Source organism: Fulmarus glacialis, unplaced genomic scaffold, assembly GCF_000690835.1.
Source record: "Fulmarus glacialis isolate BGI_N327 unplaced genomic scaffold, ASM69083v1 scaffold24570, whole genome shotgun sequence".
NCBI classification, from domain to species: domain Eukaryota; kingdom Metazoa; phylum Chordata; class Aves; order Procellariiformes; family Procellariidae; genus Fulmarus; species Fulmarus glacialis.
The window spans coordinates 24292-41181 of NW_009186172.1; the positions used below are offsets into that span (position 1 = coordinate 24292).

General features: G+C 50.2%; 1 protein-coding gene across 1 annotated transcript in view; it reads left to right on the plus strand.

Moving 5' to 3' along the window:
• Nucleotides 1-16890, plus strand: part of LOC104083544 (protein Smaug homolog 1-like) — a gene marked incomplete at both ends in the record, with an annotated part of 29287 nt that overhangs the window by 11831 nt on the left and 566 nt on the right. Inside the window, 3 exons of the mRNA XM_009587058.1 lie at nt 8555-8818; nt 14450-14559; nt 15205-15291. Coding sequence (XP_009585353.1) covers nt 8555-8818; nt 14450-14559; nt 15205-15291 — 461 coding nt within the window. The remainder of the gene's footprint in view (nt 1-8554; nt 8819-14449; nt 14560-15204; nt 15292-16890) is intronic.

Consider the following 16890-nt stretch of genomic DNA (forward strand, 5'->3'; position numbering starts at 1 on the left):
TCCCTCGAGTTTGCTGTTTCCATTCGTTATGCAATTTTATTCGAGGCTGGTTGCTCTGCATTCGGTGTTTTCTTGTAACCATAGTCGTCCCCCCCCCGTTTGCTGAGCAATATAGTCTCGTGTTAGCTGGCGCAGAGATCTGTGTCATAACTCGAATGCAAGGCAGTATCTGAGCAATCGGGAATGTTTTGGAGGATGATGAGGGCAGATTTTTAGGATGCGTATTCTGTCGGTACATAGAGGAGGTGGAAAGCTGAGCTGAGTTAATTTGGAGCAATAATGGGAAAGAATTAATACGTGTTTTATGATAGCAGCCGTGGCTATCCCATTGCTGCTGGGGACTGTTGGAGCATTTCAGAGCTCGGAATTTGGGGCAATATGGGGAGTCATGAGGTGTCCCTGCCGGGCAGCATCTTTTGAATCTTCTCCTGTGGGAAACTGGATGCTGTATTTGCCCCTCGGGGACTCAACAGGCTTTTCTTCTTTCCTGGAGCTTGGTAGGATTTTATGCTCTTGGAAGAAGAAGATAGAGGAGAAGGAATAAGACGTCGCCAGCCCAGACGGAGGGTGCTCGGGACAGGGTGTGCGAGCCCCCGAGAGCTGGAGGTCAGAGGAAGCTGATAAGGCTGAAACACAGAGGAATTTATCTTGCAAAATCCAGGCCATGGTGCCTACAAGACAGGAGGACTAAATGGCTTTTTTGAATGAGTGAAAGTGGGTAAAAAGAGACGAGGGAGGAGAAAATGCCAAGTAAGTCAGCAGGGGTGGAAAAGGCTACAGTGCTGTAGCAAAGTCCTGTTTCTTTCTGGGTGAAATATCCCTGATAATGTGAAATCAGGTTGTGGGACGTACATCATGTAAGATGCACATTGTCCTGTATTTTGTCACTCCTAAAGGCGCGCTGTCTCCCTGCACTCACTCCACGGATTTTTAATGACTCTTTAGGGATTATTGGATCTCAGTTTCTTGGGGCGATTCCAGAGGTTTCGCATTCACCCCTTCCTCTTGACTGGCTTAAGACCCTTCTTTTCTTACTCCCAGTTTCCCACAGGTTGCATATTGCTACGTAAAGGATGTACATCTTCCAGCTTGGCCGTCCTGAAATGATTGTAACTGATAGAGGGGTTTCTCCATCTGAAGCGTAACCTGTGGTAGAAGCTGATGTTGTTGGTCTCAGCAGGCAGATGCTCCTCAGACCAGGGATCTTATTAGCAGCTGGTGGAGGGAGTGGGGAGCGCTGGCTGCTGCTTGAGCGGAGCAGATGCTCTTGGACATCTCTTCTGGGTAGAAAAGGACCTTAGGAAGGAGAGTTTCTGCCTCCCAGCCGTGTTTATCTGGCTTGATCCGTGAGCAGGGGAGGAATTTCCCCTGGGAGCCCGTAGCAAAAAATCAGTGAATTCTGGGATGGTTACGGAGGCTTGGTTCAGCACAGCAGCGTTGTTATTAACGGACCGGGATTCCCCAGGAGCGAACGCTGTTTTTTCTGTGGTTTGTGCATAAACGTATGAGAGAAACCACATTTATTGGCCTGGAGATCAGGGCGTCGTATTTACCCAGAGAGCAGCGTGGTTTCGGGCAGCACCTTCTTGCAACCTGCCTCTAATCCTCCATCCCCAACGCCGATTCCCATCTCCTGACGCCGACGCCTTTTGTCTGCGAGTTAAATCGCGGTCGGGATTTACACCTGGTCTGTCTTGCTCCCACTTCGCCAGATGCTCTGGTGGGAAACCCCACGCAAGGATCTCGAAAGCAGCACCCGAGTTCCTGCTCCTCGGCCAGACGAGCTGGGCTTCCTTCCAGAAATGCATCCCGTCGGATTGCTGAAGCCACCAAGAGCTGCGTTTACACGTCTTTAGATGCAGCCCCGCTCCTGCTGCCACACAAATGAGTAAATAACAATAACGACAATTCCTGCCGGAGCCAAACAGCGGATCCACGTGTGCTCGTGCCACGCAGGGGCTCGCAAACCCCTCTGCGGTCGGCAGGGACGTCCCCTTCCCTGGCTGAGCCTGGATGGGGCCTCGCACGCGCTGCTTGGAGAGAGCAGCAACAAATGGGTTATTGTTTCTCTGTCCCATTTCTTGAACAGGAAGCTGTGTTTAAAAACATCATTTTTTAAAAAAGGTTTGCTTGACAGGCTTTTCTGCAGCCTATGCTTCTTCCTAATTTCTCTGCTTGAGGCAGCACTCTGCTTATATCTTGTATTTTTTTCCTAACACACACAACTACCCGGTGGCTGCTTGCATTTAGGACCCTTGGGTTCACCCCCCATGGCTTATATCAGCGCCTGATTCAGAAGCAAGGACATGGTTTATCCGGCACCGTACGAACACAGTTAAAGTCACAGCAACAAAACCCAGGGAGTTAAAAAAAAAAAAAAAAAAAAAAGGCACAAAGAAAAGGCTCCAAGGGTTAGGGGATGTTAAGCCGAAAAATGTTCCGTCAGGTTCTGCTTCGGCCACGCTGGGGCTGCCTGCGGCGGCGTGGAGAGCGGGTGAATGAGGTGCCCAGGAAGGAGGCTGGGTGCCAGCCGGGCAGCGTGACCCACCGGCGGCTGTTTCCAAGGGTCCTCGGCACAAAAACGCTGGAAAAGCCGCGAGCATTGGTTTGCCAGCGCGGGGGAGCCTTCCTGGAGGGGACGATGCTTCATGACCGGGGTAGCAAGGGGGAGGCGGAGGAGAGGACCGAGTTGAACTTGGCGGTTGCTTTGCGAGGGGGATTGCAGGAGCTGCTCAGTATTCCCCCTCCGTGGGGATGCCTCCGGGCTGCACAAGAGACCGTGTGGCCTCGGTGGATTAAAAACATCCCCGCTTCCTATAGCAAATTGGGGTCAAGCTGCTGCTCCAGGTGCCTCCAGACCAGAAAAGGAATTGTACGTGATCGGACACTGCCTGAGGATGCATCATAACCAGCTTCGCAGCCAAGAAGTGCCATTTTTAGACTAAAATAAAAAAAAAAAAACATCTCCCAAAGAGTCCGGCATGCACCTTGCAGGGCTTTTTGCTTTCTCCAGCCCTGGGGAGGACATTATTCTGAATTGTAATCTGCCGTACGGACTGTGCGCTGGTATAAAGGGTTGTGAGGTTGTTTTAAAGGTCCCCTGGGTATCGGGGACCCGGTGGGGACCGTGCGGCAGTGGAGGGCACACCGGGACCAGAGATGGTCTGAACGTGCCTCTGTACCCAGCAATGGGTCTGGCTTTTGCTGGAAACGCTCACATCAACCCCACGCGCGTCTTGTCAAGGACTTTTGCAGCACTTTAAGCCAGGTTTAGTGAAGGGTGCGCCTCATCGGCCGTCGCACGCCGCTTGGAGGAAGGTCTGCCTGCAGAGCCCAATTCCTCGGCTCTAATTACAGGAATGGGTGGCTTTTTCCTTCTCAGGCTGAAAAATTGGCCCAAAACCCTGAGAAACCACAACACAAACGTCTGACGCTGTTCCACATGGTCTTCAGCGAACAAAAACCCTCTTGAAATTAGCCCTTGCCTACCAAAATAGGCAACACCACTTCAAAAGGGAAGAGAGAAAAAAAAAAAAAAAACCCGAAACCCAGGACTTCACAAGGAAAGCACTTGCAGCCTCAGAGTTTCTCTAAGCATGTTGCCGTGCCTGCCAGCCCAGCCAGCGTTTGGTCTGTGATAAAGCCGGTTTTGCTCGGGGAGGTGGTGGTCCCACAGGGATGCTCCTTGCTGCTCCGTCCCTGCGGCAGCGTGGGCTGCATCCACCTCCTGCAATGGGAAGCTCTGCATGCCAGGACGGTTGCACGGTCGCCGTCACTCCTTCTCCATCCTCTTAATTTTTTTCCCTTGGGAATATTAAGCCGAGCTTGGTTTGAAGCCTGAGAGCGCTTCGGCAACACCTCATACATCTCAGCACTGTTGGCTCCGGGTTATTTATCACGTTTTTCCCTAGGATGCAAAACATCCCAAGCTCATCTCAAAGGCGTTAGATTTAGCAGCGTCTGCTGGGTTGCAGCTGACCCCGATCTGGAGGAGCTTTCTTGCAAGGAAACACGGTCTGGCGTGGGCTAAGCACAACCCCTGCGGCCGTTCAGAGCCGCGGTGGTGGAGCGAAGAGGCGATACCAGCCTGCTTATCGTGAGGAGGACCGTGATCTGCTCTGGCCCCCGTCCCATCGGATAGCCGGGTGGAAGGAACCGGACCAGGCAGTGCCTTCGCAGAGTGACTGGTGGGTCCCTGGGGAGCGGATGGCTCTTGCACCGCCTAAATGAGCCTGTGACTGGCAGGAAAACACTTCTAACCCAGAAGTGGGACACGCTTACAAGTTGTAGGGAATCCGTGTGCCAGCGTGGCTTGCACTTTGGAGCGGTGGTTTCCTCTCTTTGTTCGTCTGGCTCGCACCGCCGCGGCGCTCAGAAAGGCAGGCGTGCCTCTGGCCACCTCCTGGAAGCTTATCTTAGTCTGGAAGAATATATTAGATTTCCTTTTTAAATTAAAGCTTTATATTTTTGTGATTTTAAAAAAAAAAAAAAAAGAAGCTTGAGCGTAAGGTTATAAACTCACACTTGGTTTTCTTCTGCTGAAGTTAAAGCACACGCGGACCATTTATTTTAGCAGGAGACTGAATAAGTGACTTGTCCCAGCTCGGCCGTCGGCAGCCCTGGGTTCGCCTTGGACCATCCAAAAAGCACACAGGATTGTCAAAAGCAGGACCTACGCTAAACTGACACTTTGAAAATCATTAGCTACATCCTCTATTTCGAGAAACTGAGGGCATGAACACAAGCAGCAGCGTTAATAAATACACACATTTATTAATCCCCTTTCTGAGGGTTACAGATTAAAAGAGGGAGAGGTGTGTGCACGCCAGGCAGGTGCCATCCCGGGGTTCGCAGCGTTTTTAAGCCTGAGTGCTGATGGCAACTGGTAAGAGGGTTTGCAAGAAACCGTGTTGCTCACCGGTGTCTGTTACAGCCAGAAAGGCTTAAGCGGAGCCTGAAGTTAGGCCAGTGCGCTAAGAGCTCTTAAATAATCTATGTCTGGTCCCAAGAGTAGCCGGGGTGGTTTCAAAGAGCTGGTGACTTTTTCTGCTTGTAGCATCCTTTGCAGAGGAATTATCCCTACCGCATCTCGTGAAATTGTGTGAATTGACTCATAGTTCAGTAAAAATGCTTGTGTGGTTTAGTAAAACATGGTCTGTTGGACTCCAGCGTTGCGTTATCTCAGGGAAAGAAGTGGAACTAATTTTTATATGTTGCTCTGGATGATTTCTAAGTGTTCCTGGTCATCCTGCAGAGCTCATTATTTCTCCTCCAGCCGACACTGGCTTCTAATTAGGGGACGTGAAATTAAGATGGAAGAGCAACAGCTTGCAAGGGTATTGCTGCTCAGGAAGGAATCTGGGCTGGATTTAAGCCAAAAATATCCTCTTGTTTGCAAGATTTTGGTGGGGAGAGGATGGCTTTAACACTGCAGGCTACCAGCTTATAAAAGGGAGGACTAACAGAGCAGCCCTTCACCTCCTAAAAGGGGGCACTTAGCTCCTGTCCTCCTTGCCCGTTCCCCTGCATCTCTCATGCATTCAAAGGGCACACATATTTCCTAAACCAGAGTTTTTCCTACACCAAATTCGGGGTGGCTTCTATCCCCCCGGCCGTGCGACCGCGGCTGGGGGCAGCAGGCCCAGAAAGGGCTCTGGGCTGTGCCGCTGTGGTGCTCAGCCCTGGTGATGCATTTCAACTGATTTATCAGTTTTTCCCATATTTCCCCCCATATTTATTTTTTTTTAATGCTAAATATTTTTTTTCTCCTGGAAGGGTGATGTGACATCTACAGAGCCCCATTACGGTGCTGCTTTTGGGGTACAATTGCAAAGCCAAGAGCTGAAATAGCTTGGCCAAGACCTTCTTAAATCCATTGATTTCCCCATCAGGATGCATCACAACTTCAGGAAACATAACACTGCTCTGAAAACAATCCTGGGTCCTCATTGACATCCATTTCTGCCGGGAGACTTCTGGAAGATGTTTCTATAGTTATTTAATGGGAAGGGAACAAATTCTTCACTGTAAGCCATCCCCTTGCTTCCCTGCGCAGCGTGGTGTTAGTGTTATGTGCTGGTAGAAGAAAATGCTTTCAGAAATAGGAACAATTTAGACGTTGCAGAAATCTGCGGGTTTTTGGCCTCGTCCATCAGCTGCGTGTGGCACCGGCTGCTTTTTACAGGTGCTTAATAAATGCAAACGAGCTCTGGTGTTTTTCTCTTCCCCCCCCTTTTATAACCCTGCTACTTGCTCATTTTCATTCTGCTTCTGGTCAGCAGAGATGGCTTTGATGGTGGGTTTTCCCCCAGGCTTTAGCTGGGAATTAAACCCAGCTTAACTTTTACAGCACACTACACCTGGCTGGGGGTTTTCCACCAAGACTCGTTTATATTAGGAAATAACACATGGAGGAACCGTGTTTTTGATGAACTCGTACCAGTGGAAAAAGGGGGTTAGGGAGCTTCACGTTGGAGCTTTAGGAGGAAAAGCAACAAGAATGATTAATTTTCCTGGGATTTTGTACAGATTTAAGAAATTTGATTTTGAAAGAAAAAGGGAAAAGTTTTTGCTTCAGTCTTTTATGGGCTGGAAGGTCATTTTAACCCATTTGCCCTCAAATTTTCCTGGAGCAGAAAGTCTGCTTTTCGTTTCATCTACCCCCCGATGAAGCTTACAGCCGCTAGTTTTGAGAAATTAGAGTCTTTCTGCAGAATTTGCTCTCGCCTCTAGAAATGAGTCCTTGCTAACAGACCAGTGCAAGATGTTTTGCTAGCCGTCACGATGTGTCTGTACCCAGGGGCACACTGAAAATAGCAGCGTTGCCTTGGGTTTGATGCAAACCAGAAAGGACCTTCCCATAGCACGGGATCCAGAAGTTGTCCCGGTTATCCCAGCGGGCTCGGCTGAGCGACAGCTAAATCCAGAGATTTTTTTTGGTCTCAGTTATCGGGAAACAGCCCCCATGAAGCTCAACTAATTTCATTGAGAGTAACTGCAATAAAACATTAAACAAGTGTCGTACATCCTAAATCCGTACATTAAAATACATTAACTGCATTTATGGTTTAACCAGTAGTTTAATGACTTTGTGAATGATGGAATTTGAATTTTGTTAAGCCAACAGACCAATCTTTTATATATATTTTTCATTACGGGAAACAAAGATAGTTTGTCTGTATCCATCTTTTCCTCTAAATACCATGTATAACCCCTACTAAGCAACAAACCCAAGAAAAAGTTGTCTAAACCTTTAAGGAGACGATAACTAAAAATGAATGAGACAGTATGGAAGAAGAGCAGTGAAAAACAGAGACCATTCAGTAAAAATTTTATTTAAAAATCTATTCAAGTTGCAACACTTGTACCAAAAAGTGTCAGAAAATCTATGATTTGGGTTTTTTTAATACTTTAGCCTACATAAGATGTATTTCTACACTTGACTGAAAGGCAAGTAAACACCTACCCATTGTAAAGCCTTTCTCGAGAAACAATTCCAAATCATAAGAACTGGTGCGTCGCTCTTTTCCTAGCGGTGTTAAAAGTTATTTTTTAAAAACAAATTGAACTTGGTGGTATCAAAATTTCAGCGAGGAAATACAAACCCGTATACAACTGGGAAGGAAAAGCACATCCAAAGCTTTCCAAAGATCATTTTTTTGGGGGATTCAGCCTCACCTCTTTATCGTGGGTGTATTTTCACCGTTGCTTTGGGTGTTTGCTTTTGCGGAGGGTTGAAAGGCGTGTGCTTGGAAGCGCAGCTGATGGGTGGCTGAGCTGGGATGCTCTCATTGCTGGTGGTAGCTCAACCAAGTGCAAGAGCTTAGTAGGGCTCAAAAAGGCTTGGACCTGTATATGGGTAACAGGTACCTCCGTGATGACGTTAGGCAGATGTGTAAATGCTCGTGCTTTGGGGCATAAGCCAAGTTCTAATCCAAAGGGAGAGACAGGGAAGCTTCCCTTGGGTCTGCGTGAGGACGTTCCCATCCTGGGGATTTTTATGCCTTTCCCAGAAAGATAGGGGTCTGGATGATTTTAGCAGGGCGAGTTTTATGGCCTCACTGTAGTCGCTTGAAAATTCCCATTACACCTGCAATAGCAGCGGTGCCTTCCCTGCAAGGGGGACGGCCGCCCGGGCTCCAGGGTCGCTGGGAGGCAGCAGCCAAGCATCCAGCGCAGTCCCGTGCTGGGGTTTGCTGTCGGTACGTGACTCCGCGGAAAACCTCCGGAGCTGCTCGGTTTTGGGTTTTTTTTTCCTAGAGATGCAATCCACACAACACCTCTCCTTAAGCAACCCGATGTAGCTCGTGTAACCCCCTCTCGTTGCAGGTGCTCCCATCCCCTTTGCTTCCTGGGAGGCAAAGCCGAGAGCTCAGGGTAGGGTTCAGGTAGCCGCGGGCACCACAAAGCCATCAGCGAGGCACCGTGGCCAACCACCACGCATTTTATGATTTCATTTAATTTTTTTTCGGGGGACTCTGCTGCATCCCGGGCCGCGAGGGGGGAATAACCTCTTTGATTTGATTTTTTTTTTTTTTTTTTTTTTTTCCTCCAGTTCTCTCAGGCCAGACACACCACAGCCCTTTGAAACGCTCTGTGTCCCTTACCCCACCCATGAATGTGCCAAACCAACCTCTAGGACATGGATGGATGTCTCATGAGGACTTACGAGCTAGAGGACCCCAGTGCATCCCTTCCGATCATGCCCCCCTGTCTCCACAAAGCAGTGTAGCCTCTTCGGGAAGTGGTGGGAGTGAACATTTAGAAGATCAGCCTTCCGCTCGTAACACATTCCAGGAGGAAGGGAGTGGGATGAAAGGTGAGTGAAAAACCAGACGCCTTCCCCCCCACAGCACCCAGAATCAGGAGGGGAAAAGCCGTTTTCCCGGCAGCGCGGGGCTCGGTTGGCGGTTTTGGGCGAGAGTCCTCGTAACCAAATGGGGCCTTTCAGCTTCTCTTCCCGGCTTAGGAATTTAGGTTTAGGGGAATAAGTTAGGTTTGCTTTTAAGCAGCGGCTGGTCCTGATCTGACGTCTTACAGTTGGGTGCCGGTGGGCTGGTTTTGCCCCAAAATCCTGCAAGCTGCCAGCTTTCCAAAAAACTGGATTTTTTCCATAGCCTGTGGCTTTTGGCTGCGAGTGGTGCTCTTTTCTCTTTTTTCTAATTTTTTTTTTTTTTATTACGGTGAAAAATAGCTTAGCATAGGTTTAGCAAGCCATCTCTGATTTACTATTGCGGTGTTTGGTACCCACCAAGTATTTGGGGAAGTTTTGGCTTAGGATACTTGTTTGCAGTGAATTTATCCTGTGTATTTCAGTTGTTTTTCCCATTACGCCTGCATTTCACGGAGACTTTTAGCAATAAATATATGTGATCCTGTTGGGAAACAAGGCAGAAACAAAACCCTATTGCTGCAGTCAAAGATGGAGAGCAAACTTCAGGCTGTAGAGGAATAAATAGATAAAAATTGGGCAAACGCATAGACTGTACATGCCAGTGAACAGACAAAATGACTGGAAATGAACCCACAGCTACCAGAGACTGATTTAAACAACTGCGATTTTCATTAATGCAAAGCCACTCTGTTGTGTGAAGACCGATGAGGTAACAGAATAAGGAAACAATCGTATTTTTTAAGTAGTCACAAGGTCTGATTTTGCTCTAATTACAGACAAATCTAGATACGCATAAATCTGTAATGTGGCATTGTGTTTGACTTGGTGCTGTGTGACTTTGATGTGCATGAAATAAATACATGAAAAAAAACCCCTCACGATTCCCCCGTGAGATAGATGCTCGGGGCTCAGCCCTCTCCCTGGCTGGACTTTGCACCGTAGCGTTGTTCTGGGCTGGGGGCGATGGGCTGTAGGTGTGATGGGGGGAGTTTTCCGAGTGTGATGGCCTCGCAGAGCCGGGCTTTGCTTCTCAGTGGCTCCGCTTGCTAACGAACACCTCATCAGGTAGCGCAGCCGGGGAGCGTTGCATCTCCGGCGGTGCTGCAGGCTCTGCGTACCTGTGGCTCTTGCTGCCTGCATGACCCCGTGGTCATGACCGCCAGCATGTTGAAGACTAAGCCTGAAGGCTCCCCAAGGCTTTCCATGCCTGGGGCCGGATCCTGCAGTCTGTCAGATCGAGGACACCCTTTTCAGGAGCTGGTGGTGTAGAGGGGTCTATTTAACATGACGTTTATCCAGGTTTCTGCTGATGGGACTGGGGAGGAGACCACGGGGAGCTTGGCTCCCTGTGATCCACAGCTGCAACTCCAGGACCTGCGTGGGTAGAATCTTCCCAGTGCGATGCCATCGATCCGTACGGCCAAATCTGCAAAACCCAAAGGCGCTATTGCCCAGGCTGTCCACGAGCAATAATCAATTAAATAAACTCCGTATTAAGACAGCCCGTTGCTCCTGCATGCAGCCCCCCCGGGGGAGATGGCTGCCCTTCGTCGGGACATCCCTTCCCGAGCATCCTCCTTCTCTGGAGGAAGGTTTGCAAACATCTAAACCCGATTCCCCCCGTCGCTTAGTCAGCCAGTTTGCTTTTGTCCCGCTGTCCGGGGATGTGCGAAACAGATGTCTACAGCCTCTGGTGTCTACGACTGTCGTGTCCTCCCCCCTCCGCTGTATTTTCTTCAGACTGAACCAATCCAGTTTCTTCCCAGATGGTGTTTTCTAAACTCGGGGTTGTTCTTGCTTCTCTCCACCGGGTTTTTTCCAGAAAGTCCGTATTTTATTGAAGGTGTGTTGCCCAAAACTGGACTCGGGAGCAGGGTAGAGACTTGCTTGCCGTACAGACAGCGTTCCGGTGGCTGTATAGCTCATTGTCCTCAAATAACACACCGCCGCGGGCTGCGTGTGACCCATTGTATCCCCACAGCTTTTCTGCAAAAAAAAGTACTGCCCGTTCCCTGCCCTCGGTTCGTGCCGTTTCTTGTTCCTACAGAAACGCGCAACTTTGTGCATTTTTATCGGGTTGCATCTTATTTCATCCAGACCGGCTGCTCGGTTTGCCAAGTCCCTTCTCTGAATTGCAGCCACGTCTCCCCGAGCGCCTGCAGGCTCTCGTGGCTTGGTGTCACCCGCACCTCCGGTCAGCTCGCTCCTTCTTCAACACCCTCCAGGGCATCCAGGAGGGTAGGGGGGAAACCAGACCCACGACAGACCCCCGTCCCACGTGGCTTAGCAGCTCATCTCCCCTAATGTCACCTATTTCTCTCCTTTCCATCTATCTTCGTGCTGAAGGAAGAGTGCCCTTTGGCTTTTCCCCAGCCCCTGGTTTCTCCAGGGGGAGATGCGGACGCTTTGTTCCCTGCAGAGCCCATCCGTCTGTCCGTCCGTCCCTTTCCGGGGCACAGCTCAGGGCACGCCGGTGGGGACGGTTTGGGTAGGGCTGGGGGTTTCTGCTGCGAGTATGTCCATGGCTTGGCACGGTGTGCTGTAAGGGCACTTCCGAAGATGTCCTGTGTATACATTGGCCGGTATTTATATATGGCAGGGTGAATTGTTTTCCTTTCTAAATTTCTTCTAAATTTCCATGCCAGCACCCAGATAGACATGTGCCGGCCAAACTGCGGCGTTTAATGCACATATAGGGGACAATGGATGTGAGCAGCATGAAAGTCCTTGGTTTGCTGCTCACATCAGACGCAGCGTTTCTGACAGCCCTGCCATGACTTAGCAATTAGCTCCTGCTAATCGGTGATTAAAGAGTAGCTCTGTGGGCGGGTAGCTCACTGCTCCCTGGGGATCGTTAGGAAGTTTGACTTTCCAAGGACCATGAAGTCGCCTTAGATGACCTTGTACCTCCTGGTTGCCTCTTCCCCATGGGAAGGGGGAAAGCCCCACCACCGTCCCTCTGGTCTGGGGTGGCTCCTTCTCTCCACCCCACTCCCGGGATTGCCATCCCTGCTGGCAAGGGGGCTCTGGCACCGTCGTAGCTCCCCAAAACTAGGAGGTGATCCAGGGAGGCTGGTGCAAAGGGAGAGAAGAGCTGCTCTGGCTCTCTGACCCTCTGCAAAGGTTGGAAATGGGTTTTCTACAAGATTCAACGTCTATGTGAAGTTACACTTCTCTTCTGAAAGTATCCCCGTGGGCTTTGCCATCGGCACGGACGTGCGCCAAAAGCAGACGACCCCAGGGGACATGGGATCAGGCAGATTTTTAACTTGTCGTGGCTAAAACGAGGTGGTTTTGTGTTAAAATGAAGTTGAGATTCGAGCTTGCCAGTCCCTGCACTCCTCACCTCTGCTGGAGACAGAGGGCTTTCTGCTAATAGCTTTTAATGGGCTTTCTGCTAATAAATTTTTTTAAGCAAGTGGATTTAAGAGGCCTTGATAGCGGGTTTTAGGACTGTTTAGGACTGTTGCATGTTGGGACTTCCAAAAAACAGCGAAGTTCAGCCCGTCTGTGCTCGATAATTGCTTTGCCCCCGTGTTTGGTGTGGGGTTCATCTCCTTCTGTGCAGCATTTGAGGAACTTCACTGAAAGGCGAATCCTGATGTGTGTCAGAGGATGGAGAGTGTGAGCAAAAAGCAGGTTTTTAGGGCCGTTTGCATCACCTCTGCTTGGATGCGAGTGGGGTTTGGGGTCAGCCCGGGCAGTGGGCAGCGGGAGACTTCTGGCAGATGTAAAAATTGCCTTAGGGAACCAAACCAACGGTCCCTCTTGCCCTGTCCCCTCCAGCAACGAGGTATTGGTTTGGGAAGAGGTCTGTGACGATCCTTGACTTGCACTCTGGCACTCAGCAGCGTGGGGCTTTCTGGACAGAGACCACCCACACCATGGGATGTCCCAGCAGTGGGACTGTCCTCCTCACATCGTCTCATCCCTTTCCAAAGCAAGTCTGGCCTCGCATTTTGCTGTCGGAGCAGCCTAGAAAACCTTTGAGGTTGGCTACATTAACGAAGGTTATTGGAGGTGTCCATGAAGGTTGTCCTCATGCTGGTGGTGAGCAGAGCACCAGCACCCACAGCAGCCCCAGCCCAGCAGCAGAAGGACATAGCGGGTAGAAATCCCTCCCGAAAACGGTGCAAGCCCCCATTCCTCCTCCCTCCTCGGTGGGCACTTTGGGCAGAGGAACCCCGTCAGTGCAGCCTCACCGCCAGCCATCACTCCTTCCCCTCGGGCTCTCCTGCGCCTCGGGTCCACCACGTACCCCTTACGACGACTCGGGAACGATCAAAGAGAGGGGAGGTGTTGCTGCTAACTGGTATTTAGCCCCAAAAGAGACATTTCCTGAGCCTCCACCTTCTCTCTCCATTCAAGGTGTGGGGTTTGGGGCTCAAACACTGTTTTTTCATGGTTACTGCACCCGGTGTGGGTTGAGACAGGGCTCCCGGGTGTCTTGCTGGTGGGGAAGGGGTCAAGGACTAATGGACGAGGGTATTGCTGGGAGCGGAGCGCGTGAGCTCGGTAGGGTAAGGCAGAGCTATTGTTGGGTTGTAGGTGCTAAATAAAGCAGGTCCCGATTTGGCACAGCATTTGAAGCCTTTAGGATGCAAAGCAAAAGCGTTATCACAGGCACGGTGTTGTGCTGCAGCCCAGATATCTGCAGGGCCTCCCCCCTCCCTTGTGGGGTGTCATCACGAGGCCCCCCAAACCAGTGAAACCCCAAGTACCTGCTGAGCAGGCTGGAGCAGGGAAGGCTCGTATCCCATTGCCGTCTCCGTGGAGGACACCCCGTCATGGGGTCTGGTGGGGTTTTACATGTTGCAGAGGAAGGATTCCCTTCCCAGGTCCCTCCCTGTGAAACGACATTGATGTCAGGAGAATAAAAGTATTTTTGGGTATCCATCCAGCCGGGCGCAGAGGTGCTGCACTGCAGATAACGACTGGGAAGGAAAAAGTCATTTCAGTCGGTGCATTTTGAAGTCCCAAGTCACCCTTCTGAAACAGGTTGTGGGACCATCTTCGATGGCACGTCGTTTTCCCATGCTCAAAAAAAAAAATCTCTTTATTTCTCTTTAAGCAGCCATTTAAATTTTCAGCACATACCATCTTCCTTCATGCCATAAATCAGTGTTTGCCATCTGCAAAACAGCCATTTGCTCGTCCTAAGCTCGACCACACTGTTAGGTTCAGTGGTTCCCACGTTCCCGGGAAAAGGGCAGCGAGGAGCTTGCCTGTGCAGTGGTGCAGCGCCGGCTCCCTGTGGGCTAATTCCCGGCGGCTCAGCCACAGAAACCCAACCTCTGAGGACGTGTCCTCATCTCGGGGCTGGTTCCTCCTACCATCAATATCCATAGCACTATGTTCTCATCCAGGGGCTGGTTCCTCCTACCATCCATATCCATAGCACTATGTCCTCCAAAAGTTCCATGACATTCAGTAAGGTGTCTGAAGCACCAGTGGGATGGTGGATGGCACCTAATCGGTTCTTTGTGTTGCTGTTGATGCTATCGCACGTGGTTAAGCAGTGTCATGAGCTCTCATCTCCTTCTCTTTGTGCTGCAGATGTCCCAGCCTGGCTGAAGAGCCTCCGGCTGCACAAGTACGCCGCCCTCTTCTCGCAGATGACGTACGAGGAGATGATGGCCCTCACCGAATGCCAGCTTGAGGCACAAGTATGTCCCACGTCGGTCGTAAAGGGATCAGCCGCAGTCCCGACTCTTGTGCGGTCGGTAGACAAGATGCCCCCAACACCTCTTTTTGCGTCTTCACCTGGAAGGCGTTTTGCCCACGGGTGGTTGGAAAGCAAGCAGAGAAAGGAAAATTGGCTCTTGGGAAGTGAAAAAACTGACATTGTACCTGAAAAAGGCCTTGTCCCAGGTTTCTTACTGGAGTCCCAGCGTGAAAGTCCCATTCCTGGGAGCTGCGTTTGGGTTTTTGTCCGGTTGGGATTAAGTTTCAGGGGCATAGTCTGCAGTACCCAAGTCCTTTAAAGTCAGTGGGGCTTTGGTGGCCAATTGCCTTGTTAACCTTTGAAAATGTCCCCGCTTTCAGATTTAGCTCTGCGTTATCCTCGGGATGAAGAGGGCCGATCAGCACCTTTGCTTTCACTGTTTGAGATGTACCAGGGAGGGACAGACTAGCTGGAAATCTCTATCTTCAGCAAGTCTCTAAGTGATTTTTTATGTCCCCCGCTAATCCCTGCACTCAGAAATTTGATTAATTTGTAGCAGCCCTTTTCGTTTAGGGGAGGAAGGATTTGGGCTGACCCGGCTGTCCTGTGGCAATGTTAACACCAGGTTTTGTGCTGTTTTTTGCAGAACGTTACCAAAGGCGCAAGACACAAAATAGTCATCAGTATCCAAAAGCTAAAAGAAAGACAAAACCTGCTCAAATCTTTAGAAAGAGTAAGTAATCGCAACCACTTCTGCATTTCCTCTTTTTCAAGAAGCTAGGAATTAATTCTAGGGTGAAGAACTCTTCGGTTACACATGCTGTTGGGATCTTCTGCAGAGTCTGTTGCTGGCTTCGCCGCATCTGAATGGTGTCTCAAACCCTTCTGTACCAGATGCAGGTTTTATTTGGGGCTGTATTTTGCAGAGTGGGTCCTAATCCAGCTCCGGCACTCACGCAGCTGGGATGGATATACCCTGCAGCACTGGTACAAGCCCTGCCCAGCTCCAGGGTGCTCGGAAACACCTGAGCTCCAGGTGATGGAGAACACCATCCCAGCCACACTGATGGGAAGGTGGTCACCCATCCGCTGAACCGTGCTGCAGGACCAGCTCTAGCCGCACCAGCCGCAGTGGTCCTCTCTCCCGCTGGAGGACCAGCTGGGCAGAGCCTCTAACCCCTGGTTATCCCTCGGCCACTTGGTTAACTCTCCCGTCTCGACGCTACTGTCCCTCTCAAGAGCTCCCTCCATGCACAGCGGTCCTCACAGGGACCCCCGAGCCCTGCCCCTACCTCTCCATCCCCAAAAAGAGATGGGATTTCCCAGTGTCTGTCAGGTCAAGGGCCACTGCGCTTTTCTGGAGCATCATATGGGCAATCTGTGCGCAGATGAAAAGCCAGACACCCACATCTGTGTCTGAACAGCAGCTTGAATTTCCAAGGAGAACAAATAGGAACTTCTTTGTCCTTTCAACAAAAAGCTTAAACTCTGCAGAAATGGCTGTCGGAGAAGCACCAGCACCGCAGGCTGGCTGGGAGCAGCTCACCCAACCTCTCGCTATTTATTATCGCAATATTATATTATATTTAATTGCACCGTCTTCAAACAGCAACTTGCAGAGCCTCCCGCTAGGGGCTTTTAAATACTTATGTGGTGTGTTGCTATTTATTGGTGTTTTCGTTAGCTCACTGCTTCACTATTTATTTATAATATGGGATTGTACTCAGAATATGGCAGTAGATAATAAAGCCATATTTACCTCCGTATATGAATAATAACTATTAAATAGATGAGACAGCCGGCTGGATTGAACTTGCTTCAGCGATGCGTTTTCCAGGCGATTGCACAGCCGCTTCCCCGGCTTCTCCGCCTGGGTTTTGAAATATGGTATTGATCCCGCGGTGTGGGAGGGTGAGCCCAGTTCAGCTGACACAACCAGCCACGCAGGCTGTAAAATAGGGCAGATAAGTGGCAGGGACTGCTTTTGAGCAATCGTGGAGTGGGTTTGGGATGTGGGGCTGTGACCATGTCCCACTTTGCTGCGGCTCAGAGCTGCCTGTGAGCTGCTTTACTTGGGAGGAGATGTCTCCTGTTTTCCAGTCTTCCCATCCAATTTTTTTTTGCTAAACAAGAGCATGTGTGGGACTTGATTTTTTTGGGCAGTGTCTCGCTGCTAAAGATTGCTGCTTTCTTGGAAAGAGGTGCTCCACCCCTCTCTGCCGGTTAGCAGAGCAGGATTTTTTTCCCCGAAAAAATAGTGCCCAGCAAACTGACACCAGGTCTTCGAGAGAAGTGGAGCTAAGATGTCCAAGAGCGAGCTGGGGGTGCAGCA